The sequence below is a fragment of the Paramormyrops kingsleyae genome, chromosome 2 (genome assembly GCF_048594095.1).
Source record: "Paramormyrops kingsleyae isolate MSU_618 chromosome 2, PKINGS_0.4, whole genome shotgun sequence".
Classification (NCBI taxonomy): domain Eukaryota; kingdom Metazoa; phylum Chordata; class Actinopteri; order Osteoglossiformes; family Mormyridae; genus Paramormyrops; species Paramormyrops kingsleyae.
In genome coordinates this window covers 38314491-38342139 of record NC_132798.1, presented here as the reverse complement: position 1 = coordinate 38342139, position 27649 = coordinate 38314491, and the positions used below count along the sequence as shown (strand labels likewise).

The window sequence follows — 27649 nt, the reverse complement described above, 5'->3', positions numbered from 1 at the left end:
CAGTTTCTTTGAATTTTTTATTAAGAGCTTTGGCCAACAGCATTGCATAACATGATATGTGCCATTCACTCATAATCTGAATGCAGAAAGTTCCAAGTAGTCAACTTGTCTCCATTTTTACTGTTCTTGCTGAAATCTTCAAATTCAAGAACAAAGGCCATGAAGGCCCCATGTCTAGCCAGGGTTAAGACACAAAAGCTAAACTAATCTAATTTTGATCCCACTGTCAATTGAACAAGTGATATACTAGCATGCCTCCCACCCTTGCCCTGGTCAGCAGAAAAAAACTTAAGTCTTTGAGTCCTAAGCCACACAAGTCTCTCCCACAAGCTGCCTGCCAAGATCAAAGGCATGTGCTTATGAAGAAAAAAAGCAGGAGCATTCTGATCATCTCAGGAGCTGGAAACAGTGTAACATACACAGTCCTTTGTTTTCCTATTTATTTGAATTCAGGTTAAGGTTTGATTGCAGTACCAAAATGCTATTCATGCATACTCTAAAATGCATTGCTGAAATGCAAAAACTTTGGTGATGAAGTAAAAATATCGAAAATACAGTGCTTAAATCGATCTGAAATTGTATACCCATGAATAAATGAGTAGTTCAAACAAAAGGTTGATATAGGAGTAGGTTGAATACTCCAAAATGCTCTTTTAAATGTATGACGGTTCTATTGCTATATATAGTTGTGTTTATTTAAATAAACATCACACAAGTTAAACCATTTACTTCATCAACATTGCTTAATATGTTACTTTAATTAAAATCAAGCAAAAATAAAACAAAACACAGTTAACAAAAGAGACAATAAGTTGACTAACAATATATCATTAGATGAGCTGAAACAAATTGATTTAGATTTATACTATAACAATAAATACTATGAACAAGGAAAAAACACTAGTTCCTACAAAGATTTTACAAAATACTGTTTGTTCATATTGGGCATCTATTGCTTGATACATACTTAAGTATGCATTTCATGTTATACTTTTCAAATAAGTCTGTGATTTACAATTAGGGCACTACTAGTACTATTAACAAGGCAAGAGTGATAAACTACAAATTTACTTTCTGAAAATAATAGTCAATATTAGTCATAATTTCATAGATTGTATGAAAGGGATGTGTATAGATCCTTGACTTCCCATTATCCATTACAATCTGCATCAAATTAAGATGAATACAAAAGCCTGTTCATTATGTGTCGTAATACATAACACAATCCCCAAAAATCTGTCTTGTTATTCTGTTAGGGCAAGCCATTCCCATTACATTCCCTTGTCATTTTTATTTTCCCTCTTTAGTTAAACATACTTGAAAAAAAATCATAATTTTACAGAAACAATATAATTTAACAAAATATTTACAAATAAGTATGGAAATAAACTTTCTGATATATGTTTCAGGAAATACGGTCAACTGTGTGCCGAGTGATTTCCTGAGTTGGAGCACTGTAAATCTACCATTAAATAACAGCTTTTGCTTATTTTTTCCACTCTTGTTCGGTAGACAGGGCTTTAAATTGAACTAAGACCTGTGCAGACATTTGTCTGAAGCACAGCATCATACCAGCATGCATTTTTAGCGCAGTGTCTGGGTTCATGCCGTGTGATGGAAATCTATGGGGACCCATCTACCAGAAGGCTGTCCCATTGATTCATCACCTACTGTAAGTTTTAACCCTGAGCCATAGATGTTCCTATATGCTTTTAGAAACAGAATTTCAAACTAGTGTTGTCAAAAGTATCAAAAGTACTGAAAGTACCAATTTCTATCATGTACCTATAAAATGGTTTCAATACTCATTCTTCATGGTATCAATTCTACAGCCTGCACTTCTGGTTCATTCTGACCACTGAGTCTTGTAAGCTACCAATGTGCGTGCCTAGACCTGAGTGCAGTTTCACACACGGGGTGTTAAACTAAGATCTCTAGTTGAGAAGCATCAGAACTTTCTGTATTGTGCTTAATCGATAAAGAATGTGGGCAGAATAGCATCTGGAAATACTTTGGCTTTGTGCTAAATGAAAGATACAGGACATATGCAAGTTGTGCCACCATACCATACTGACAAAAGGGGCAAACACCGCAAATTATATAAATATTTAAAGGACCGACACGGAATGCCATATGAAGAGTTTCGAGAGAGTATCTTATTTCTGAATTTATGAAATATTGCTTGTTTACATTAAAGTAGAGAAGTGACATGCATTTTTTTCTGCGGGTTAAACCATTTTGGTAGTCAGTTAAACACTTCTGCATTAAGACAACAGTCTGCAATTATTTTTACCCATGGGTTGTGTATACAATCTCATGAGGTCCTGCTGATTAGTATTGATCATTCACAGTCGTGCAGCTGATAGAAGTGTTTGTGCTTTGAGTCACAAGATAAAGAATGCATGTAAAAGTAATATATATCTGTTATATTATGCACTGTAACAATAATATAAAGTAACATGTAATTGATAATAGTATTTATTTACTGCTCACGGATGTCTCTGAACATGATTAGAGCATGATTACAATGGCTACTACTGTACTTACACTTTGACTGACAATGTAATGCGAAGGTGTTTTTTAAATATAGTGACATGAGTTTACAAAAGGTTGTAAAAAAAATTAACCGCAAACAAAATTGCAACTGAAATGAATTTTTTCTTGTGTTTCATTATATACTATGTTTGGACACCTCTTGCAATTCATTTCTGGTTACAGGCCTGCTTCAATCACCTGTGATTGTTCAGGTAACATGCACACATTTGAATGAGAACACAAAACCAAGACAGCATAGCCACTACGCACATGACACAGATAATGGCTCGATGTTATGCTAAGTAATCTGCAATTTGGCACACAATGGTAATATTCTGAGAGAAACACAGAAAGGTTTTACTCCCCCTGGCCTGATTAAGTACACTCTTTGACTCCTTAAGATACCTCCAAGACAATATACAGGGACGCAGACAACCTAATAATTGGAATGACTTAAATATTTTTTATTATCTTTCTTTTACTTAAATGTTTAATAGTAGGTTAATTACAAACATTTAAAAAAAACTAAATATCAACCAATAACATTTTACCTTCAAGAGGATTGTGTGTACACATTAACACTATTGAATCATTTCTGAAACAGCATTTTTCTGGACTTTTTTCATAGTGTAAAAATATGTTTGGTTAAAAACACTGAAGGTTATACTTTTTTCCTATTTGTGCTCACTGAAATGAGTTTATCAATAGACAAAGCACGAATTTCAAAATCCAAGATTTGAGTTTCACTGACAGGATTTTTACGGAAAAGAAACAAACGGCTCTGGTCTCTTTCACAGAGATGACAGCAGTAGTATCAGTTTCCAGAAGCCATTCCATCAAAACAGGGATCCTCAGTATCCTTTCTTTTCCACAACAAAAATCATGAATGCTTTCACTAGAAAAAAAACCCAAAACACCAAGGAGAAAAGTAATAAATAAAAGGACAAGATGCATAATGTGATGGTTGTGGTTCTCCCAAGATATCATTGAATCTGTACCTTCCATTAACGGACTCTGAGAGTTACCTTTCTTACATGAAAAGAGATTATGATGCTATTGTTAGTTTAAGGACTGGCTTTCATATGACCTCTACAAATGGCCAAATACACCAACACTGTCTTCAGATGTGCCTGGAAAACAGTTTAATATTAATATTAATAAATGTGTAACTCCACCCTCTGCCTTCTGAAGCGTAGGCTGTAGTCTTTGGTTATGTACAAAAATCGTCCGACTAGCTGCCGTCACTCCACTCAGGCATGAGGCCCACGGGGTGTACCGTGTGGTACTGTGGGGATAGTGTACGGGGCATACCATGGGTGTACAGATACTCATTGCCCTGAAGGCCTGCAGAGGAGGACTGGAGACTCCCACTGGGGCCGCAGGACCGGCCTAGGGTCTGATGGGGAACGGAGCTATGGTACACACCATGCACATCGCTCAGGGAAGGGGAGGCGTGGCTTGCCACCCCACTAAGTCTTGGCACCAGTGGACTGGAAGTGAAGTGGGCTGAGAAGTGCTGGTAAGGCAACCGCTCTATAGGCTGCATAGGTGCCACAGGACAGCTGCTGTAGGATGGCACAGGAGCCCAGGGACTGCAGCTGATGTCCTCCAAAGCTGTTGTGGCTTCGGGCCCCTGTGTGGTACTAGCATACATGCAGGCCTGCCGTTGTGCAGACTCAGTTCTATAATTCCCTGCCAGACCTGCAGACTGGGAGTAGTTAGCAGAACGGTAGTAGGCCTCATCCTCACTTGGGGGGCTCTCAAGGTAGGACTTCTTGTATGGGTGATCTCCTGTGTGGCACTCATCCTCCACTACAGCAAGAGACAAAGAAAGAGCTGAGGTCACCAAAAAGCACCTTAGCTAAAAGGCTAACAAACTAAGGGCGTTTTTCCACCGCACCAGGTACCGTACTTTCGTGTCGAAATGCCGAAAGTTTGGTACTTCTTTCATGTCAGTTTTCCATTGGCGTAAAAAATGGTACCGGCGCCAAATGACATCATCAGTGACCGCCCCTGACTGACAGCCCAAAATTAAAACTAACAGTTGAGGCTGGAAAATGCGGTTTATTGTTACAGTATGTCAGCTTCTATCACAGTATAAGATTCAGTAAAATCCAAATCATGCTGCCATCAATTACGTTTATGTAGGTAAACTTACTTTGGCTAAGCCGATCAAAGCAGTAAGAATTGGCTTACTGCTAATTTAGTCTTTTGAGAGCAAACAAATTATTTAATTATGTTTTTTGATTTTCAAGTGGCATTGTTCGGTGTTTCGCGTGTGCCCCATTTCTTCCAAGCGGCTTGGTATTACGGTGTTCCAGGCAATTCAGTTTCCCTATGTTTCTCCTGTCCATCAGGAAATAATGTTTCCCCTAATATTAAAGCAAAGAGGTATGTGAAATGTCTGAAAATCACTCAGTTACATTATTACATGTGAATACAGTAGATCGTCACGCATAATACAGTCTTATAAGCAATAATATACCGTTTTCATCAAGAAATCTCTATCCAGCGAATTAAATAATTTCATTTATTATCTGTAAAAACAAAAAACATAGAAAAGGCATGTGATGTTTTAAAATTAATATATGGCTTGTTTACCTCAAGAGCTTCGTAAAAAGACATGAAAACAACAGCGAAACCGTGTACAAGTCAGCGCGCGACAGGGGAAACATAGAAAACTGAATTGCCCGGAACGGCAAAAACTTTTTTATTTCGACTCGTGCCATCCAAATCCCACTGTATCTGTTCATCCGACCATATGGCGATTAAAGCCTGTGTTTCCTCGTTTGTCCATCCTTCCATTTTACTTTTTTATATTTTTGTTTCTACTGCTTTTTATTTTGTTTCTCGCGGTGATCGCTCTGTTCGCTGTGTGTTTCAAAATATGGCGGTTGTATTTTGTGTTTCAGCGGCAATCGACAGCAAATACATTTGCAAGTCCCACCCCAAAGTACCGAAGTACCAAAGAAGTACCCCAACTGGTTTGGCACTTTCGGTACTTTAACTTTCGGTACTGGTATTCGACCGGAAGTCAATGGAAAAGTACCGAAAGTACCGTACCGAAAGTACCGTACTTTGTGCGGTGGAAAAGCGCCCTAAGATCACAAACAAGAAGCTTAGCTTAAATTCTAATACACTAGGCATGATATCAGAAACAAACTATTTAAGATCAATAAGACAGCATCAATATGTCAGAGATCTTGAATATCTAGTTTTGAGGAAAATTTTTTACATTTGTTCCGTGGGTGTATAACATTATCAACTCTTGGATATTTTTCAATGTTACTCTGCATTAATTTCCCTTCCATGTCTGACAGTGAACTTGGTTTTTCATTCTTCAGATTCCCATTCATGGAATAGTACTCTGACTACAATTTTTAAATTTTCTTTCATTACTTGCAGTTATTGTGTTCTATTACTCATATGAATCAGAATTTGCTCGTTACTCATCCCTGAAACATGCCACATTCCACTACTCTATTTTGTTGCTAAGCAGATACCTGTTTTTATCGGTTCCATGTGAAGGAGCCATACCATTACGCTCTTACTATCTTCTGCTGGTGGATTGGGCATATAATAATATGAAGGTGGTTTGGATGCAATTTAGAGTTCTGATGTTTGCAAATTGTAAACTTCAGAAAGGATTTTAAAGATCAGCACATACTATGGGGTCACTTGGGTTTATCCCAATCTGTATTTGTCTTTGAAGCATAATGTAATAATATATAAGGAGTAAGAAATTTCTGTACTCATGACAATGAACTAATGTAACTATAGTAGCTGTTCATATTTAACTTTCATGTACACTCCTGAGCAAAACATCGGCTAAATCCTACATGCTGAACATTAAGCTTTGGCCAGTTTTTTTATTATTATTTTGCCCTGTGGGTATTCCATAAAGCAGGATTTCCTAGTAAGCTTGATAACTTAAGCCAAACATGAAAACTGGCCAATAGGAAGAGAGGTAAGTGACATTTCTATTGGACAATCCTTACATTTGGCTTGTGTTATCTGGCTAATGAAGAAATCCTGCTTTGTGGAATCCTCCCCAGGTAAGTTAGAAAACCTGTTTTGTGGAATACCCCCCTTGAGTGTACGTACTTTGTTATTGCCAAGCAATTTTCTCTTAAAAGGTTGATTTTCTGAAGTATTTCCACAGTAGAGTGTATTTTAACATTTTAAAGCATAAGATGACGTAACTTACAATTTAATTTATTGATTGACTGAAGTCTAGTTGTGTTGCGGTAGTGGAGGCCTGCTCACCTTTCCTCTTGGTGCAGTGGTATACCTGACTGTGATCGTGGGGCAGGGGGTAGGAGCCTGTCTGGGAGAGCAGGTTTGGTGGACTGCTGCCTACACCATTCTCACAGGGGTATGGGGAGCTCAGGCCAGTCGGTGTAGGGAGGCCACGCACCTCCCCACTATAAGGGCTCTGGCTAGATGTGCTCCGTTGACGCACTGTGCTGCGAGGGACCACTGGGTACTCCTTACTGTTGCAGACATGCAATAGCGAAAATTAGGCATGACAGTGCATGGGAAAAGCCAAGTTTTTTAACTATGATAAATCATTATCTCCATTTATAACCATTATTATGATATGATGACAGGATGACTAACAACTTCTGACTCAGAGTGAATCTGTGTATGCTAAGACAGCCTAATTTGTCCTAATTGCCGTCATTGAACTAAAGATGCTAGATATTTTGGTTGCATCTGTCTCTCCTGGGCTTTAAAAATATGGTGGTATTTTTATTCACCATTGCAAGTCAGTATTGTGTAAGTAAATATTTTGCTTTCTTTGAAGATTTAATGCAATCTTCAAATGCTTGTGTAAATAATCAGTTTTTATTATTGGCAGTGCATTTGTATGTGACCACTGAATCAAGTCAATCATCATTTTTAAAATAAAAGCTTTAATGGGCTAATACACTAAACCTCAACAATTTAGCCAATTTAAATAAAATCCCAAAGGCATTGGTGTCACAATGACCTATAATATGAAGCTTAGATTTTTACACTTTAGTAATGCTTTGACATTCATACAGGAATTAATTTTGGCTTGACCTGACTAAACCAATCTGACTATGGGCTTAAAAAAAATAAGGAATTCATATAAAAAAAAAAAATCCTCCCTTCCTCTCTCATACAAACATGCACTTTCAGATTCTGACCTTTCTAAAATTGTAGAGCATTTTGCTGCTAACCATTATTCAACCCAAAATTTCAGTAACATACATAAAGGATAGATCTAAAAATACTCCACGAAGTTTTGTTACATTACATAATATCTCCACTGCTAAACCCAACCATTGACTCATTAGCTTCCATTTCCCTCTCCAAACAGCGAAAGAGCCTTACAATCTTTTTGAATGTAACTTCTTAATTTTTTTTTGTAAGATTTTTATAAGAAATTTAAGATATTTTTGTTTGTAATGATAAAAGCTAAATTGTTTAGCAGATACCTTGATAAAAATGACTCACATTGCCTACGAAGTCTTGATCTTTTACTATTTTTACAACAGGAGGCATAGTTCCTTAGTAAAGGGTACTACAACAGGGTCTCGGACTTTAGCAGGCAGTATCTTCATGTAAGTGTATAGTAATCAATGCTCCTTCCTTTTAGACTCTTTCATATTATTAAAAATGATTTGAGGCATAGGAACAGCCTATTAATGACTGCTAGTCTGTATGGGCTTCCATGGTTGTCATCCAGACATAATAATCAGGGAAGCTTGTGTCTACTTCACCCTTGCGTAGACTGAAACATGCTCACTGGTTTATATTTTGTACCAGTATGATTATTATGGTTTAGGTTAAAGAAAGCCCCCCTATCCGGCACCTATGCTCACCACTGGATGAGAGAGAGTGAGAAGAATAGTTCCAGCATAAAATGTAATAATTATTGCTACTTTTTCTATTTAAATGGTTGGTTTTGTCAACTACAGCAGGGAAAGGCAAATCAGTGTCCCCTAATGATAAAACAGTGTGTTTTTGCAATATTCTGATCCTTCAGCAAAGTTCTGTTCTTTGACCTTTAAAATCTAAGTGCTAGGGAAAATGCTATGAGAGAAAAGGCAGTGGTTGATGGTCAGTGTTATGTTTTGACAAAAAATCTGACATTGTTCATAGTGATCATCTGAGTGAATCAGACACGTGAGAGAAATACCCTCTAAATTCTGAATTTTATATTGCTGCTCATAACATTTGTTACATATAATTAAGCAGTTAACAAACAAGAACCAAAGAACAATGATGTATCCTCTTTGAGTTTCAAGATTGTTTTGCCTAATATGAAAATTATCTGTTATAATCTAATAAATTATCATTCCCATTTTTTGTCCTAACATTTGATTAATTGATGTTTATTGGCTGTTACAAGGCAATAAAAACCATTCTTAAGCATAAACTTATCCAATACATCTAAAAAGAAAAGGCTTATCTGCATTTTAAATTCCTGAAGGAAGCAGCATTTAAATTGGTCAAAAACACTCTAAGGTGTGGTGGCTATTATAGATACCTCTGCATCCTGGACATCCGGTGAAGCTCCATGTCGTCGCTCCCCCGGAAGCCTTTAGCAAAGGGGTTGTTTTCAATCTTCAGCTGTGTGATCTGTGAAACAACCATCAAGGTGTTAGGGAACATGTCCATTGTGTATTACTCTGTTACATCCATGATGACAGGAGTGTTACCATGAGTACATGTACATACTAACACCTAATGAAATCATTTTAGAATAATTATCAACAATCTTCCTAGATAACCCAGATTCTAGATGTAGAAACATTCAAGGAACACCAAGAATGGGCTCTTGTTTCTTAGTAATTAAATACAGGGAAGTCTTCTGCAGTAGACTATGCTCATATGACAGTAGTGGTAGCTTCTGATTCCTTGATATTTGTGCCGAAAGGGCCTAGTATTTCAGTAGTAATGAATTTCTGCTTGCAACATAATGCAGCAAATATTTCTAAATAATCTTGATGAAAATTTTCTATACAATATAAAAAAATGTGTTCAGCAACTTAAAAAATTGTTTGGTAATCAAGTCACTGATATGTTGCTAAATCTAACTGATCCTGCTTACTTAGTGCACATATATAAACTATAAATCAAACATGGTATGTAGAAAAATAACAGGTTGGAGATCAGACAGGCTACCTCTTACAGGGCAAGATGAGCCAACCATGCAAAATGACTCATGACTATCTCTGGGTGGCCAGTAGAGATGGCTACACGGGGTACATGTATTTTGTATGCCTGATCATCAGATCAGTAAAAAACAGGAATAAGTAGTCTTTCAAGGCTTCCTATTTAATACTAATAATTGTGTCATATATTTTCTCACTTTTCAAATAACAGATTTATAATGTTTAAGCTCTTCAGCCTATTGGCACACAGACTGTGATGGCTATGTTTTTAAATACCATGTCAGTGGTAAAAACTGCAGTTTGATCATAATGTCTGTCCAGATATGCAATGGTGTTTCTCTACTGGTAAAGTAATTTGTTTCTGCACCAGAAACTGTTTATATACATCTAATCAGTAATTACACCGCCAAATGCTAGGTGATACATAATTTTGTATGTTGCGTTTGTTTTTCCACCCTTCGATATATTCAATAGTTGAATCATGCAATTGAAACTGAAAAAACATTTAACAAAATATCCATTTATCGAGTCCTGGTTATATCTGTGCTTCTCCAAACTTCCTACAGATACATTTGGAAAAATGATTAGCCACTACAAAGTCACTTTTTATGCATTTTTCCTTCTGTAGTTAGTGTCTGTACTACTTTTAACCTTTTTAATCTTGTAAAGTACGAATAAACTACGAATAAAGTAGGAATGGAGGTAGGTGAAATTCTGATTGTTTTGTAGACCTGTTGCTACGATGCCTAGGGTGGATTATTTAATGTTAGATATAAGCATCACTTCAGTTTCAATCCCTAACCCTAACTATACCTGGGATGTAGGCTTTCTTCGCTCCCATGAAAAACGAATGCTACCAAACGGACCAATCCCATTTTTGCGGTCTGCGTCGTCGCGGCGTGTAGTTACATTTCTGGGGAGGTGCACGTTAGACTACGGCAAGATCAGGTACGCCGTAATCACGACTTCGATTGGAAGCAGAAGTATAAATCAACTAGATACGTATTGTGGGCGGAGAAACATCAAAGTATGGGCGTGATGTATATGAATAACCCTTACGTGCATTCCGATTCGACTTTCTTATGGGCCTTTTTTAAGTCACGCGCCTATACACGACCAAACGCAATAGCCTACTGAAGTTTTCACAAAGCCGAACGTGTAACCAAACGAAACTTTCTGACACGTATCATACATTTAGAAACAAATTTTACGATCCAAAACGCTTGTGAATAACTCATTTCACTCTATAACAATTACAGTTAGCCTACAAAGTATATTACTGGGCAGGATTCAAGTGACATCTGTCTTGTCAACGGCCCTAGTAGGCGAGTGAATTAGGCTAAACGACCGGTGTTCTGTCATAACATCCTACCTATCCAGACGTGCTATCGAGCCTTTCTGCGGATGTGCAGTTCCACTGTCTTGGGATTAGGGTTAGGGTTTAGGGGTTAGGGTTAAGGTAAGGGTTTTTGGGGTTTTTGGGGGGTTAGGGTAACAGTTAGGGCTATCGATTAGCACTACGGGAGGCTGTTTTGATAAAGTAGGACGTTTTGCTAGAACAGCAATTCTATCAATTAAAATGAGCAAAAAATAGGCTCCGTTTTGAATTCCGATTCGTCTTTCGTATTTTCGTAAACTTACATACACTTCATATATAGCCTACTTAAACTACTTAGGCCTACACTAGGTAAAGGGTCCCCAATAGAACTGCCTGACAATGACACTCGCCTAATTGGTTACCATTTTACACGAAATGGGGTAGATGTGTGGGTTTTTAGTAGCAGTGACTAGCAGTTAGTTTGGAATTATATATTGCAGCCTACGCTGTAGCCTATAAACTTGTTTGGACTATGCAGTTGATGGCATTATTATTTTATCCGCCAAGAGCATAACTTCAGTTTAATTATACATTATGTAGCACCATTGTCTAAAATGTGGATTATGCTTCTCGGACAGTTAATCAATTGCGGAGTAAAACAATTGACTATTAAAAATAGAAGAAACGAACGTACTAATTGTCTATTGTGGGTTACATGCAATAAAGCTGAAAGGTTTAAAAACAGTCTGTCTGTTTTGCGTTAGTATATATTTGAGGATCATTAAATTAGAGCTACAAATGATAATTTTAACACACCTAATAAGTTACGGTATTGTCAATTGCTCTGCATAAAAATCAAACTCTGCATTGCACTGTAACATACCCTGTGCTACTGAAATGTTTCCTAAATAAACGAACTGACAAAATTTGTTTTCTGCTGCTGTGGTGGGGGTGGGGGCGCTCAACAGAATCTCCCCTAGGGTGGTCCAGTTCCTGAGAATGACCAAATATAGGGGTAATAGACTACCACCATGTAGTCAGAATTAAAGGGTTTCTGCGAATTTCAATTAGATTGACAATGAAAATTAAAGTTTTACGTTTTGATTGTTGCCAAAATAATTGAGGGCGCAACCCGTTATCTCGCTTGATGAATTTCACTTCTTGTTCTGGCGCACCTTCTTTTTAGGGTCACGTGCGATGGCAGTAACCGCTCTCATGAGGGGAGAATACAGTTAAAGTCACATAACTTTTAAGCGCTTTTTTGACTTAAGAATACAGTTAAAGTCACATAACTTTTAAGCGCTTTTTTGACTTAAGGATCGGATGGAAGAACAGGCCCCATTTTTTGCGATCAGCTAATACATTTCTTATGTTATGAAAAACAGTTCTGTTAATTTTTTAATGAAAGTAACACAGCACATTATTAACTACAGAACGTTTTATTTAGCCTAACATAATAATTTTATTATTGTTACTATTGATGGTGCTAGTAATGGTACAGTTGCATTAACAATAATGGTAACAGTCATTGTGGTGGAACGTAATCATTATTTTAACAAGCTTATTATTTTAAATTTGGAAAAAATGTATTTCATCCAAGACCATCCACAGACTTCTGACACTTTATCTGAAAAACAAAGATTTTAAAAATTCGGTCCAGATTAAGAATATCCTAATTTAATTAAAAGTTTATTTTGTTCTTTCACGTGCCCCACCAATTCCACTGGAAATACAGCTTATAAATTAAAATAATGTTAGAAAATACGTAAACGCTTATTCTGCATTAAACGGTAGACCATAAGTGTAGGGCTGCGCTTTCTTATCTGTTCCTTTACAATATTTTGCAAGTAAGCCTTGTGTTCAGGAATATTGCAAACATCTCGGGGAGGTCTTAAAAACCCGATAACAGGTACGCAAGAGAACTTCTATGTGTCAAATACCTTCAGAAGAACCTTCAGAAACCAACAACGAGACCGGTGGAACGCTTGTAACTCCCGAAGACATTCTATTATTTATTCCCGCAGCTCTAATCTATGTAAGTTAATAAAAGTATTTATTTGCCCAAAAGTTTGTGGTCTACGGACCTCTCGTTTACGTCATCGGATATAATTAACGGTATGTTTCGAAAAAACATTCGTTTGGATTTCCTCTTCCGTCTTCATTGGCTTTCGTCTTCATTGGCTCGTAAGGCAATAATGGTTCTCATTTTCCTCTGCTTCCTGCCCCACCTCACCTTTTAAGAATAGTATACGGTTCTAGGCAGCGGCAAGAAAACAGTGAAACGGCCATAAATTAATCATATTTCTAGTAACATTTTTTTCATGGAAACCATTCTCTAAAGTACTCTTCAAATATATAGGCTAAGATTCGTTTCGTTGGTTTGTTTAAATGCATTTTTCGTTTCAAAAACCGATATAGGATGTAGGCCTACTAACATTTTATGGCCCATCAAAATGAGCTTCTTCTCACATATTCTTGTCATATATATAAGATTTTCCATTATTTTGACCACACTGTTTTTTTCTACTAAAGATAATCGAATTTTCATAGCCTATTCTTTAGCATATTCATGCGCCATTAAACCATTATGAATTGCGTACGCATCTACACAATTAACAAATTACCCACTCAGTGGGTAATCACTCACTTGGGCACAAATCTCAGTAAATTTCTCTTATTGGTTTCAAAAATGTAAAAGGTGAGTAAATAATATTAATAATAAGAATGGGATAATACATGTATTATCGGGGAAAATGCCAAAATTTAGTTTAATTTACCAAAATGTTAGTTTATAAAATATATAAAAGATAAAAGCTCAACAATGCTAAGTTGCCCTTTACTCTTAATCATGTTAAAAATGAAAATAATAGACTCAGCACATTTTATAAATTATTTAATTATTATTACCGGACATAATTTTTATTATCAATAATAAATTTATGTTTGCCCTACCAACTAAAATAGAAACTCTTCTTATTCTATATGCATATACATATAATATGGTTCATAATCAAATTAAAATTTATTGGGATCTAGATTTCATAGGCCTAATATACATCTTGTCTTATATATTATTATGTTCATTGTAGGCCTGTTCGTTTTGGGCTAGAAAATTTCCATATAATGTCATTTTAAATGTGTAAACATTACCTATGCATATATATATATATATATATATATATATATATATATATATATATATATATATATATATATATACATACATACATACATACATACACACACACTATTAGGATTAGAATAATTAAATATAGAAATATTATATTATGTACAGTATTAGACATTATACTATAGAGCACTATACTGAACATTTAGCTGTTTCGGATGTGGGTTAGGTTTCTGTGTTTAGTTTACTTTCTGTACATATGTATGCTATTTCTGTGTGTGTGTGTGTGTATGTGTGTGTGTGAGAGAGAGAGAGAGAGAGAGAGAGAGAGAGAGAGACATGTGAGATAAAGATAAGAGCTCTCAAACAATAGTCTGATCCACATTTCATATTTGGAGTCTCACCTACAATGTCTAAAAACAGGTGAGATAGTCTGTACTCTTAGATACATGCTGCCGCCATCATATATATGCTCCACCAGTTGTTAAATACTGAATCAATGTTGTAATTATATAAAAGCTTACCTTAAAGTAGAAGTTAATTTGGACCCCCGTGAAAAACATGAGATGTATTGGAAAAAAATTAACTGGCCTTATTTTGGGGAAAATCATATACCCAATATAATTTTAAAAAAAAAACATATATCCCATATATAGAGGGTGTATCGAGATTAATTTAATTTTATTTAAATAACTTTATTTGAATTACAGAAGTAAACATGGTGCTTTTCAGATTCTTATAAAAGAACCCTCTCATTTGTCTGACTGAATTTGTACCCTGAATTTAATAAGCTACACCGTTGTGTTGTAATTTTCTTCAGCCCTTAAAAGTTTGTGGTCTCTGACCTTTATTGGTGGGCTTGGGGCCTTCTCCCTGCCATAGGAAGCATAACAGTGTTGATCAAGGGAAATAAACAGTTCAGTTCCTTATCCAAGTTGTAAACAGACTTATTGGAATAAATCAAACTGGACGCGTCTTAGATAGTAAAGTAATATCAAAAGAAAGTTCTGACCATGCCACTGTGACTTCAGTTTTGTCCATGCAAAGAAATTAAAATAATGAAAAACTACCTACATATTTTTAATTATTCGTTCTTGCTAAACACTTGAATTTACACACAAGTGCAACGCGGTTTTTCCTATAGGGTAATACGGAATTTATTTCAGGAACTTCTCAGACTGCATTTTTTTTTATTGCTTTTTTCTGTCTCAGGGAAAAAAAACACTGGGTCTTTGAAATCTTCACAGTCTTTTAAAATAATTGAAATATAACCAGAATTTATTAGGAGTTCCTCATTACAATATTACCAAGTGCTTCAGCCCTTTGAGACTTAATCTTCGAATATTTATAACAGCCGTATCTTTGACAGACTTCAATTTACATTAAGGAAGCATGACTACAACTTTCGCTTTATTCAGAAGTTAAACGTCTGGGTTTGTGATAAAATAACTTCGTTTAAAATATTTATGAATTTTAGCTGACCGATGCCAAACGTCACAGGACGGTTTGATCGAATCGACACGGGGTGAGTTTCCCAAAGCCTTCTTAGCGAAACTTCGTTCGTAAATTCTATCTTTTAACATACGACGTATAGCGTTAAGAAGGCTTCGGGAAACTCACCCACGAACAACAAGTACATGACATTTTTATTTAAGGAGTCCTTCAAGCAGCCCTACTTTAGTAAATTAAAGCAGCTAAAATGCCACAATATGTCACACCACGGCAGAAAGTACACGTAGGCTAACTACTAGTTCACAGTTGGTGTAAATACACCTATTATCATTGTGTTAACTTTCCCACTGCTGGATTTTGGTTTGCTTTTTATTTTATTTTTTTAAATGTTCTATTCAGGCTAATTAGCATTAATTAGCCCACGTAACAGTCAATTCTGCTTTCAAAACAATCTTGTTGTCATCTTAGTCACAAATCGCTTCTACAATGTAAAGAATTTGACCTACGCGATAAAATATATTTTATTAATTATACGAACAGTATATTGATCTGTAATGGAATTTTAACTGTATTGCTTTTGTAACAGAAACACGCAAACTGTAAGATTTTCACACATAATTATGGAACTTAGACGGTCAAACTTCTTACCTTATGATTTTGATAAGACGTAACAGCAATAAACGAAGTCTCTGCAAATACGTGAGTACAAAACGCCGTATTTTTGGACCCAAATCCATTATTTTCGTCGGCCTTCACGATATGAAGTCTGGGTTGGTATTTGTGCATGGAGTTTAAAATTATCTGCAAAAATATGTACCAGTATTAATACATTTTACTGGAATATATAATAAGCACGCTAAACGCACGAGCTAATACTTTAATAATTGTAACACTTGCAGAAATATAATTAAATAGCACAACACATTCATGACCTTAGCTATAATCAAGAAATACTCTTGGCAATTTAAGTAGATTTAGATTCTTATGCACTTTCTAATGGAGACAGCATATATCAACTTCAGGTTCTCAGAAGCTGCCCTGCATGATTTGTTCTACAATACCAATAACACAGAATGACACTGAATCAAGCAGTCGATATCGTGAAAAGGTGTATTACTAGTGAACGTGCAATGTATTTTGTACTAAAACTTCAGTCAACACAAATAACTGACTCTATAATTTCCTTTAAATATGATATAATTAAATGTATATTCATATGTGATAAATGTATCTTGAATATTTTTCCAAATAACACAAAAAATAAGCAGATGGATAAATACATGCATATGCATACATTCATTGATTTGCACTTTACTTTGGAATTAGGCCTATCTGTTTTAGTTATCTTATCTTATCTTATCTTATCTTGCACAGCATGTCCTCTATGTTACTTAGCTGCTATCCCATTTCTCATGTTATATATTTGCAATGTTGACTCCAGTGTTTTTTTCCTCTATCAGTATGGCTTTATTATGCTGTTTGGCATTATTTTAATCATTACAGATATGAACATTTTCATATTTGAGAATTTCTGTGATTTTTTTTCTGCAGTACCACAAGTTTCAAACATACACATTTATGACATGATAAACTCATGTTTATGTCTCTGAAAACTCATCCAGATCCAGAAAAGAGATGTGATTATCAGGCGATACGTATAACAATTCAGAATGGATAGTAAATGTATTATTTATTAAGAATAAGCTATTCATTTTTACCCTATTAAATTTGTTTTGTCAACATCATCCTCTTTCCCAAATATTCATAAATAAAATACTTTATAATTACCTTACTAATTTTGGGTTGAACTAAAGTTTCAGTTAGATAAAGCAGGTAATATGCCTTAAAAAAAAGACATTTTTTGCCACATTATTTCCTTCATTTTCTTAAACTGATGTCATGATATATATGTAAAATGTATTTGTTGACCATCAGTATATAATAAGTAATGTGAAGGCTACTGAAGCTCCTGGAGCTGTTTTATACTTTCAGCTGTTGGACAATAATAACAAGTTTGGTATAATATTGAAAATAATTATTTAGCCAAATTAATAATTAGAAAATTATTAGATGAAACAGCTGCATAATCATTACAGATCTTTACTTCAGTATCATGTGATGGATAAGCAGTTGGGAAATGGATGGATGGTGGATGGATATTTAAATATTTTCACTGTACAGTAAGTTCATATATGTACAGTGAAAATAGTTGCATCAAAATCACACAGATGGATGAACTAAAATGTTTGCATCTGAAAGATCAACAGTCTAAAGACCAGCCCACAAGATGGCCGTTCTCTACTTCTAACTTTTAACTTCTAAGTAGGGTCTGAGGCACTGAAGTTTGCCCTTGTACATACAAGCAAAACTTACCAGCCTCACGCATTTGTAGGTAGACTCTACCATACACATTTCATACAAACATTTTATATTCGATAAAGCACTTGTTTGATTAAAACCTATTTTGACAATTTAGGTATTCATAGCATTTATTTTTAGATTAACTAATGAATTAAGTAGTGTAAAATTTCGATGAGCAGGCAAGTTATTTTTGCTGAAATTTTAAACATAATATTTAGTAATAATATTTTTACGTTCTTTGATTTTTATAAATGTGTTGAATTCATACTTCAGTGTGCTTTGTCATGATCACTATAACAATATAAAAATTTATGGTTTAAAATGTTTTTAAATAATTCAAAAGAATTCCCCAAAGTTAGAAGTATATGCTGTATAAGTACTTATTAGCATTCACATGATTATTTGACACAGCTGAGTCACAGAATCAATGAATTACACATATCTCCATAGCATCTAAAAATTGAAGGCTTGTGCACATATAGTGCAAACAATAAAATCTTGAAAGTATATTCTGATCCTATTGAATGACTGTTTTGGTTATTATTGCATTCAACCTTTATAACTTCAATAGTTTTGCCCCAGAATATTTAATTTGACTATTAAATCCACCCTTTTTGACATTTTGTTTTCAGCCTCTTTTAATATTGTTCCAAATGCACCATATTAAATCTACATAAGACTATTGAAGGAGATGCATGACGTAAGTGATGTCAGTTTTTACAGCATATTTGAGATTTGGACATTAATTGGGCTCAATTGCACTGTTTCCTAACAAATAAAATCCAAACCTTAGAATGGTGAAAAGCACACTAATTGGGCTCAAAGGCAGTGTTGCTCAACAAACAAAACAGATGCCTATGCCAATTCTACATTTCCAAAAAACCCACAGCCAGGTCTGGAACTTCAGAACTTAAACATAGGCCTAGATTGTTTATTATTGCTCTTCAAAGCATGGAATGCATTAGTAACATAATGTTTTAGGTCATCATAACATAAAAAATACTTACATACTTGATGTATGTATATTCATAAACCACCGCTATCTTTAAAACCTACGGACAACCACGGTAATAAAATGAATAATAATAATAATCATTTTTTTTGTAAAATCCCTTACATATCAAGTGCCAGGAACACAAAGAAAACAATGTACAGACAACAAAACATTTAACACTTACATGTCCAAATGGATCGAGGTGGTTATTTGTAAGTTTTAATTTTTGGAAGGAGACTAGCTGCCTCATCCAATGTGCTCCAGTGGCGGGTGAGTCTGGGTGTACATAAAGCCTGCCAGGCATAGCAGGCTCAGCCTTCCCCGTCACAGACCTGTATCACCAAAGTTAATATTGCATTAGCTTGACTTGCACACATTCACAATGCTTACAATCACAATAGGTGAGCTCATCATACATTAACAATGGCTTGACCTGGTCACACATTTGGAGTGATCTGAATGAGCCTTTTAGACAACCAACATTTTATGTCAGACTAGAAACTACCACAAACTCAATATTTAAAATAAAATAAAGGTCAAATCCTGTTAAGTAAAAGAGAATGATAATAGTTGAATATATCCTAGCACAAGAAACTGTCCAATAAAATCATTGTCCTTGAAAACAACCATTTATAACTAGCACTCAACGATTGCCCTCTTCTTGTAATTTGGTCCACTTCAATGTTAATTTCATCAAACTAATTGTTTCAATAGTAGTATGGGTAAGTTATTTTAAAGAATTTTCTGCAGTGTGCATTTAAATTCTGAGAACTCACACCTAATTAAATTTCATGTTATGTAAAATAGGTTTTTGTCTCCTTCTTGCATTAATCAAAATTTAAAAGCTCATACTGTAATATATGTGCTTACCATGTCAAGAAACTGTTCAATACTAAATCAATAATCACTGGATAACTGCATAATCTTTTTGTTGACAGAAAATTATCAAAATATAGTTATTGATAAGGACTGAGACGACTTTCTGATTCTTACTTAACAGGGATGCGTTTCCCAAAACTACGTTAGCAACTTGCGTGGTTCAAACTATGTAAGTACGACGCAGGTGTTTCCTGAAACCATAGTTCGAACTACGGAGGTAACGATACTGCGGACTTACGTGGTACGATGCATCGTTAATGCTAAATTCCGTCGTTGATTGGGAAACGCAGCCCTGTTCATTCTTTCTTTTGTTATATGATATATGTCTTTAAGTGAAACTTCCAGGCGACCAAGGGCGAACCGACTGGTATTCATTTGATATATTTATGAAAACATTTTCTAAAATGTTTGAATCAGCATATGTCATTGTAAAATCATTTTTGGATCACTCACAGTGAAAAGTCCCAGTTCAAAATGACTGGCTTGGTGTTTGCTATTCAAGAGGTACTTTTCAAAGTTAACTGGAAGTTTAGATTTTAAATAATGCCAATAAATTCAAATGTAACACAAATGTCTTGTTAGCAGAAATATTAATAATAATGATATTATCCATCTTCTATACCTGCTTGTCCTATGCAGGGTTCACAGGGACCCAGAATCCTTAAGTGTTTTACGGGGCTTATGTTAACAGTTATTTTAGAGTTACCACTGTATTGTTATCTTTTAGTTTGAATGCATACATACACACCATGACAACTATAGTTTGCCTTGTTGAAGGAAGACATAAAGGAACTTTCCCACAAATAGTGTAACAGACATGTTTATTTAATTAACGTTCTTCAGAGTAAATAGTGAACTATCCACCTACAAAATTGCGAAAACAGCCAACTGTGGCTATATTATTTAAATTATAAATGTGGATGTAAAATATGTAAATTAATAATATCATACTTATTATTGGTAACAACAGTAACAACAGTAACAACAATAATAAAATCCATTGTCCATTGTGACTGCTTATGGGATAAATGCTATAAAAGCTGGATGGATGGATGGATGGATGGATGATGCATAGATGGAAGGATGGATTTTTCAGTTTTTACTAAACTTATCACATATAATAAAATCAAATGGAACTAAAGTTTGTATGACTTAATGAATTACTTTGCAATTAATAATTGGGCTTTTCTAGAAGGCCACATAAATGATTAGCCCCATCAATTAAATCACTGTCAGAGTAAACACTTTTATTACATTTATTACATACCATTTGTTATCAGCAAATTTGTAACGGTGATCATCTGCAGGTACTATATCCATCAAGAGAATATATTTAGTTTTGGGATTTAGTCCAGTGACTTTCACTTTGTAGCTTGGAAACATTCGCCTGAAAATGAAATGAGAAGAACAAACTATTAATGATGGCAATACTGGTCATTAATACTGATGATGAAACGTTTTTAGTACTGCTCGAGGGGTTTGACAGGTGGTTTTCTTATAGTCAGTTCATAAGTTTAGTAATTTGCCATGTATTTTAATCATAACCATTGTATATAACACACTTACAGAAGTATACCTTAAGGTTCCATATGCAGCCCAAAACAAATATATTTTCTGGTCCTGGTTCCAGTTCCTGTGAACCTGTACACTACTGTAAAAGCCACAAATTTTTCTATAAGTCTGCTTAAATGGCTATGTAATAATTTGTCTTAATTCATTCAACAAAAACAACTGAACAGCAAATTTAAAAAATTAATGTACTCCATGAGATATATTATCAAGAACACTTCTGGAAATTTAATTTGAGGACTGAGTGAGTTTTGGTTCCCAGTGCTCTGACATACGATAAGGAAGCCTGTGTTTAGGTCAACTGCATCTCCTTTCAAAAACAACAGTTTTGTAAATTTGCTCTTCCAATTGTTATTAGAGAACAGCTTTGTTAATAAATAAAAGTTAATAAAAACATCTCAATGAAACAAATTAATAACAATAACACATATAAATAAAATTTTAACATAATTTTATTATGCTTTGGAATGAAATGTAAACATTAGATTTATGTGTGTCCTTATATTGACTTAAAAGGAAAGGAGATAAACAAATAACTGCTTAAATACATCATATATAAATTTGATATATTTTGTTAATAATACTTATTTTATTGCAATTGTTTTTATTGTACATCTCAAAGGTATGCATTATTTGTGTGCATGGCTGCTTTATTTTTTTTTTATTATGATCAGCAAATTCTTTTAATATTTTTTGCGTTTATGTTACACTGGTTAATATTACACCGTCATTTTGTTAACTTGACTACAATGCACATTTCATTTAATAAAAAATTGTCAAATTTTAATAACAATCGTCCATCAAAATATATATATATATCAGGGGAGTTAGCAGTTAGTTAGCTTTCTTGAACTAACACTGACCAGGTGGAATAACACTGTCCTTGTACTGTTTTGGCAAAAGGTGATGTGTTGCTGGTGGTGGGGGATATGTTAGGGGGGGTGTTTAAAATGTTTCCACCAGGACAAAAAAAAATGGTTTTAAATGATCTACATTAAAAGATCAGTGTGAATAGAATAGAGATATAATATTTAAAATCATTTAACCCATGTGAGAGGTTTCATGATAAGGTATAATAATCTGAAATAGACAAAATGATCACTTGCACAAACCTAAACTTCAATATGTATGACTGATTGAAAAAGACCAAAAATTAGTGGATGTTATATTAAGACTATTAATACAGCTTCAGTCTCTAGTATTTAGACCGTAGCCCTTGAACATTCAGCTAAAAACAAGCTATTTTTCATCTTTAAAATGTTATTTCCTAAAGATACAAAAATATCCTGTCCTGGGTATACCCTGCCTCACTCAGGCACTTCCTGGTATAGGCTGCAGGATAACCACGATCTCACACAGAACAAGTAGCTGTAGAAAATGGATGGATGGAAAAATATAGAACCCAAAGACATTAAATATGTTCATTGTAAGGCATATATCCTCAACAGACACATACGCAAACACAGATGTATTTTTTGTGTTAGCAATATGAAAGAGGGGGCTTTATGCCATATGGTTGCTTTCTTTCAGTTAGGAGAAAGGGATTTACATGAAAGTTGTACAATTTGATTTGTTTGATACATATCAAACAAATACAGATGTCCAAATACAGCAAAAGATGTATCTTACCTGCCTGCTTTGGTAATGATCATTTCAGTTCCAACTTCGTGGAATTTTGTCCATAGCTCTCGTTCATGTAAGTAGACGTTTATACCTTCCATACCCTATTAACAACAGAATATACATTAACGTAAGGTTTTTTGCCATCAAGACCGAAATTAACATTCGTGTTTAAACGTATTTTTAAAAAATAGTAAAACTGCCAGCTGATTTTACTCCTACATATTTTTATGAAGTTGTTAGTTTGGTTTTGAAATCGAACTCAGAACTATCAACGGCCATTCATTAATGTAAGAACTTTTTATGAGAGCAAGTATGTTACTGAAGTCAAACACTACTGTCTGAAAGCCGAGATATGTTGCATATTCTTTGTTTCAGAAGAATCTGGTAAAGTGTGTGTGTGTGTGTGAGCGGGGGGGTACCGCAGATATGTCAAATTACGGTTGCATATATTACATAAATATAGGAAGACCATGCAATGTTCTATTCATTTGTGCAGTTAAATGCAGATAGTCAGTATTGAAGGATAACACAACAGGAACTGTATGCCATCTATTGTTTTTATACAACTTATCATAAAAATTAAGTCTACAGTAGTTTAAGGCCTTTAAGTAGTTTCGTGATAAAACTCCTCTTCGTCAACGGCGATGAGGACAAAAATAATGCCGTGACATACGTACGACCGTTACTTTCAAACTGGTTATTCTAAAATGCTTTGTTATGAGTGATAAAATGCTATTTAAATCTAATATATAAAGAGTATTATATAGCGATACAGGGAGAAAATATTAAAAACAAATTAGCAACAAATTAATAGAATAATACTTTAAGCACATGCCATAAGTGTATTAACTAGCAAAAGAGAGCTGAAAATGGTGGATTGCTGATTAGCGTGCCTGCAGAAATCTAAATGGTAAATAGAGAGTTTCGTATTCTGCACTGGTCGTCTGATACCAACTAACGTATTTTCCACACCTGTTAATTTACTACAGAATTTAATGAAGTACCTCAATTTATTTTTCTAAATAATTGCATACTCTAGAACTATATAATTCTAGAATTTTCTTGAAGTAAGATTAGCTTTCAGATCAGTGTTCGGTTCATATATTTGAAGTTTTTTCTATGTCAATTCATATATTTGATGTTTTAACATAGTTCTAACCTGTTGAGTGTAGGTTGTCTGGGATGACGGAGACTTGCTTGAAGTTCCCAGCTGACTTTCCTGTTTATTGTCGTCCTGTAAACCCTTTGACTCCGACTCATTCGGAGTAGCGGAGAGCACAAATGCTTCATCGGCATCTGCCATATCCGCAAAGCCTTCGGTGAAGGATCCAGCTGCCAGAATGACAGTGAGGGTAATAGCACCGATAAGTAAAACATATTGTGCTAAATTAAAGCGAAGCATATGACCAATACTACATATGTATTAACATAAAATGTAAATGCCATAAAACAGAATAAAGTAAACTACTTACTTAAACGCAAAAGGCGAGAACAATATAACCACCCCCTCTTTGTTTTTTAAAGCGGCAATCTATTTTCGCTGTAACTCGGAGTTGTCTCTAACAGCTGCAAATGAATTTACATTTATGGTGGGTGAGAAATTCGAATTCCTTAAACTGTCGCTAATAAGTCTAACTAATATTAAACATAACCAATAACTGGGAATTAAGGTACCTCATATACAGGTTTGCCATACACAACTAATGGTTAATTATCAGTTGTATATGGCAAAGCTATATGTGAGATACCTTAATTAATATATCTTTAACACACACAACAACGGTATGCTTCTTAATATAGTTTTTTGATTAAAAATATTTTAAAGCAAACTCGCATTTATTAGGAACATGATACTCCAACGGACAACAACAATACTTTTTGTGTTGTTGATATAATATAGTTGTATTACATTATTACAATAAAGAATTATCTTATTTGTTAAATTTGTCACATTATTTTTAGACTTTGCAAGTATAAAACCGGAAATTGTATTGCATGATGGATGCACATTTTAATTAAAAAAATAGTCGGTATATTGTAAATTAAATGTAGCAAATAGCAAAAAAAAAAAACACACATAACTAATTAACTGGTTCCTGTGTTTTTCCTGGAATAATAATAATAAATAATAATAATAAAAATATAAAACAGAATGAATACATAGCATGCTGCATATCTGTTGATAGTTCTAAATGCAAATACAATGGCACGCTTTAAAAAAAAAACTCATATTACAACTATTCCAATTTATAACTAATAAAGACAATCTGCATGTTTTACTCAAAAACTTTTAACAAAAACAACAATGGCAAGCATATCTACTTATTTGGTGATACTAGGCCTATCCTAACGGTATGGAATATTCTTTACAGAATAAAATGAATAAAAAGTATGCACAAAGCTTATGCTAATATTAAGGAACTAAAATCACAACATGCCCTATAGTAAACATACCAAGAAACCAAATGAATAATCATTACATTTCACAAGACGTTCTTGCATTACGTAGAAACTACAACATTTAATTTCGGAATATGTAAAGCTTTATTTAAATTGAACCTCGTTTAATACTTCAATACACGTAGGCCTTCGAAGGCAGAGAATGGTACAAGAATGACCAAAGCGAATCAACCATTGTGATGGCGTAAAATAGACTGCACGCTGAGATCGTTTTACCTCGTAGTAAAAGATGAGTCGTCTATTGCAGTCAGTTCCTGGTGGAAAAATGCAGTTGTCCTGATTTCCCCCAGAAATCTTAATGGTTTTTGTTAAGTTTATACCACATTCCAAATGCTCAGCCGAACACTTGCACGACAGCAGATCCGCGTATTTGTTTTTGTTCCAAATGCACTTCCAGGTTGCCAGGCGCCCAATCAAAATAAATATAGCCAAAGTTAATCGATCTTTGTTGCAGAAAAACGGTCCGTTTATCCTTTTTCTTGAGAACCGTTAGATTTTTTTGTCCGCCTTGCCTTGGTGATTGTTCTAACCATAGCAGGAATAATCTCCAAGAAGAGCAGGTTCGTCTCCGCCTTCAACCCCCATCACCTCTCTCTCTCTTATTATCTCCCTCTCCTACTATCTCTCTCCTACTCACTCTGTCTCTCTCATTCTCTCTTTATCTTCAGTTACACAAGGAAGGCTTAAGAGTCCTAGAAGTCTGGCAGAAATTATGTGGGGGTAGTTTTGGTAGATTTCACCAACCAGTTCTACCAAACAGCCACGATTCGTTCCAATACTTCCTTTAGAATCCCACCCCTTCTGCCTCTCACATCTCACCCATACTGTCGCTCTCATCCCCACCATTCTTTCCGTCCCTCATCTGCACGCACCGCAAGGCAAGCTTTACTTGACAAGTAACACCGAAATGTTATGTTGTTTTGATTACGCACAAAAATGTAACCATGCTAAATAGTCTAATAAGAATATCAAACTCTATCAGTGGGAAATACCGTTGTCCACAAGACTACAAATCACGTCGTTCCTTTAAAATATGCTCGCGGTTCCAAGAAGGATGGTTTGCTCGTTCTGTGATGAATTATGCCAAGTGCACATGATGCAAGGCAAAACTTTGAGTACAGTTCAGCGATTAATAGTTTCAGACAACAGCAGTTTCCTTTTTAAATATAATTTATGCATGCAACTAGTAATATGTTCAATGTACGTTGTTCACTGTAAATAACACACTGGATTTATACATTTTTGCATTAATACTATCGCCGTCCAATCTTCACCTAACACCGAAAGAATATTCATTCTTTGAAGCTGAATGGGCCAGACAGAGGTAAATATCGTATTTACACGTTACGAACAGACGGGGATATATAGTTTCAGAATTAGAATAGGCTTGTGTATCAAAATCATTTGATCACTGGAGGTATGTATATGTTATTTTTGTGCTTCAGGTTAGGCTATATTTACAGCGTCAGTATCGCTGGCAATCTGGGTGCAGTTTTATGAAGAGTGAATACCTTTGTCATAAGGCTTTTGCTGGCACATGAACAGAGGGAAAATGTCTTGGCTCGCAATGCGATTGCTTAGACGCGAGGGGCTATATCTCTTTAGGAACGCGCTCTGTGATAGCTATGTCTGATTTTTATTGGAGCTTTTTATTTGTTTTTGAAGCAACAATACAATAAATTCCCCATGTGTACAGAAAACATGAGGGTGAGCACGCCAAATTCTTGGTACATGCATGCTACGAAAAGACAAATGCTATAAAAGGACACATACGATTTTTACACCATATGTTGTAGCCTGTTAAAATATAATGGATTAATGTTCCTTTACCTGAAGTTCAAAGAAGTGCGATGTTCCATACAATACCGTTAAACGGACTCAGGTATATTTAGGTATATTTTGCTCGTTTAAGCTCCTTTTTTTTATTAGAAATTCACATCTTACCTCTTTACTTGATATGTAGGCTTCCTTGGCTGATAAATAAACGCTTTCGAAGAATCGCACTTTTCATGCAGTTGCAATTTCAGTCGCGTACGCGTATCATTACCCTATACATTGTCCGCTTGCAAGACCCCAAAAAATACGCATTGTACAAGATATCTGCCATCTCATTTACTTTTCTCCCATAGAAGTCACAAAAGTCAACGCTTAATTATAAGACCACCTTTCTGTCGTCTGTTCGG

The 27649-nt window shown here is 34.9% G+C and overlaps 1 protein-coding gene across 2 annotated transcripts; it reads right to left on the bottom strand.

The window, feature by feature from the left end:
• Positions 1-26600, bottom strand: LOC111840956 (T-box transcription factor TBX5-like). 2 transcript variants are annotated; one of them, XM_023806333.2, is made up of 10 exons: positions 25683-26600; positions 24166-24338; positions 23013-23107; positions 21082-21201; positions 19120-19267; positions 18949-18993; positions 16229-16381; positions 9056-9147; positions 6802-7028; positions 1-4347 (listed from the first exon to the last, which is right to left on the bottom strand). In XM_023806333.2, the coding sequence occupies exons 2-10, from the start codon at positions 24307-24309 to the stop codon at positions 3767-3769; spliced, it is 1605 nt and encodes a 534-aa protein (XP_023662101.1). In that variant the 5' UTR covers positions 24310-24338; positions 25683-26600; the 3' UTR covers positions 1-3766. The 2 variants fall into 2 exon arrangements, with proteins under 2 accessions (XP_023662101.1, XP_023662102.1); XM_023806334.2 differs by lacking the exon at positions 18949-18993 and having other exon boundaries at positions 25683-26585.
• Between the last annotated feature and the right edge of the window lie 1049 nt (positions 26601-27649).